The 1,176-nt window shown below is 48.6% G+C and overlaps 1 protein-coding gene across 1 annotated transcript; it reads left to right on the forward strand.

Annotated features, from left to right (window-relative positions):
* Positions 1-500: 500 nt before the first annotated feature.
* RPLP1 (ribosomal protein lateral stalk subunit P1) lies at positions 501-836 on the forward strand. The gene has a single exon (XM_073657945.1). It carries the CDS (start codon positions 501-503, stop codon positions 834-836), a length of 336 nt encoding a protein of 111 aa, XP_073514046.1.
* The last annotated feature ends 340 nt before the right edge of the window (positions 837-1,176 follow it).

Here is a 1,176-nt window from a genome sequence, read left to right on the forward strand (position 1 = left end):
GTGTGTTATCTCTCTGAAGTTGGCTCAAGCTAAGTTATCTTACCCCCGTGTCTGTCTACCTTGCTGTCTTTAGTTGTCAGTGGGGATTGACTAGTGTTCATGCCCCCTTCCTTATCCAGGGTCAAGCACTAGGGAATACAGGGATAGGTTCCTGTGCGGTGATTGGTGAAGAACTAATATAGGGATGGTAAGGGAGACAGGGTGATATCAGTCCAGCCTTGGAGGTCTCCACTCCCCGCTTTCCATAGAGTCTGGGCTAACTTCCCCTCTTCTCTTTTTGTTGCACTTAGTCTTTCCCACACCTTGCGTGACAAATATTCTCTCTCTGTTACGATAGATCCTCATAACTCAAGTTCCAAAAACAAACTCAAAAGTTCCAAAATATGGCCTCTTCCCTCAGTGATGGCAAAGTTATGAGGTGCTTGATTCCTCAGCTGAAGCTAAGGCCTGGTGTCCATCCCAGCCATCCACGCCCAGATAAAAATCTGTCCATCACAGCCATGGCCTCCATGTCTGACCTCGCCTGTATTTATTTCACGCTGATCGTTCATGATGACGATATCACAATCACGGAAGACAAGATCTTCACTCTCATCAAAGCAGCAGGCATTAGTGTGGAACGTTTCTGGCCGAGCCTTTTTGCTATGGCTCGCAGCAATGTCAGCCTGATCTGCAATGTTGGTGCTGGAGGTGAAGCCCATGCTCCTTTTGCCACCATCGATGGTGCTTCCACTGCTGGTGGTGCTACACCAGCTGAAGAAAAGAAAAAAGAGGAAGAGAAGAAGGAAGAATCCAAGAAGTCAGATGATGACATGGACTTCAGTCTTCTTGTATAAACCTTTTTGTAAGGAGACTTGAAATAACTGTAAGGGGGAAGACCGGAGTGTAAGTACTTTCAGAACAATGAATCCAGAACTGCTGGGGCCGTGCTTCTTGTTGCAGGGAGGAAGACAGACAGAGAGACAGGAGTCAGATGACCAGGAACCTAGGGGTGTGTCCAGAGAGAGAGCTGAGGAGTCAGGTGACCGGGAAGCTGAACTTGTGTGTGGGAAGAGGGTGGAAAAGGAGTTTTTGCACGGGAAATCGGCAGTGCACAGGGGGAGTGAAGTCCGACTAGAGGGAGAAGAGACGCAGGATCCCTGGAGCTGAGCAAGTGAGGTGCACTGTTATGGACTA

This window comes from Phyllobates terribilis, unplaced genomic scaffold (genome assembly GCF_046119375.1).
Source record: "Phyllobates terribilis strain yellow unplaced genomic scaffold, ASM4611937v1 Scaffold_13__5_contigs__length_258822181, whole genome shotgun sequence".
NCBI lineage: Eukaryota > Metazoa > Chordata > Amphibia > Anura > Dendrobatidae > Phyllobates > Phyllobates terribilis.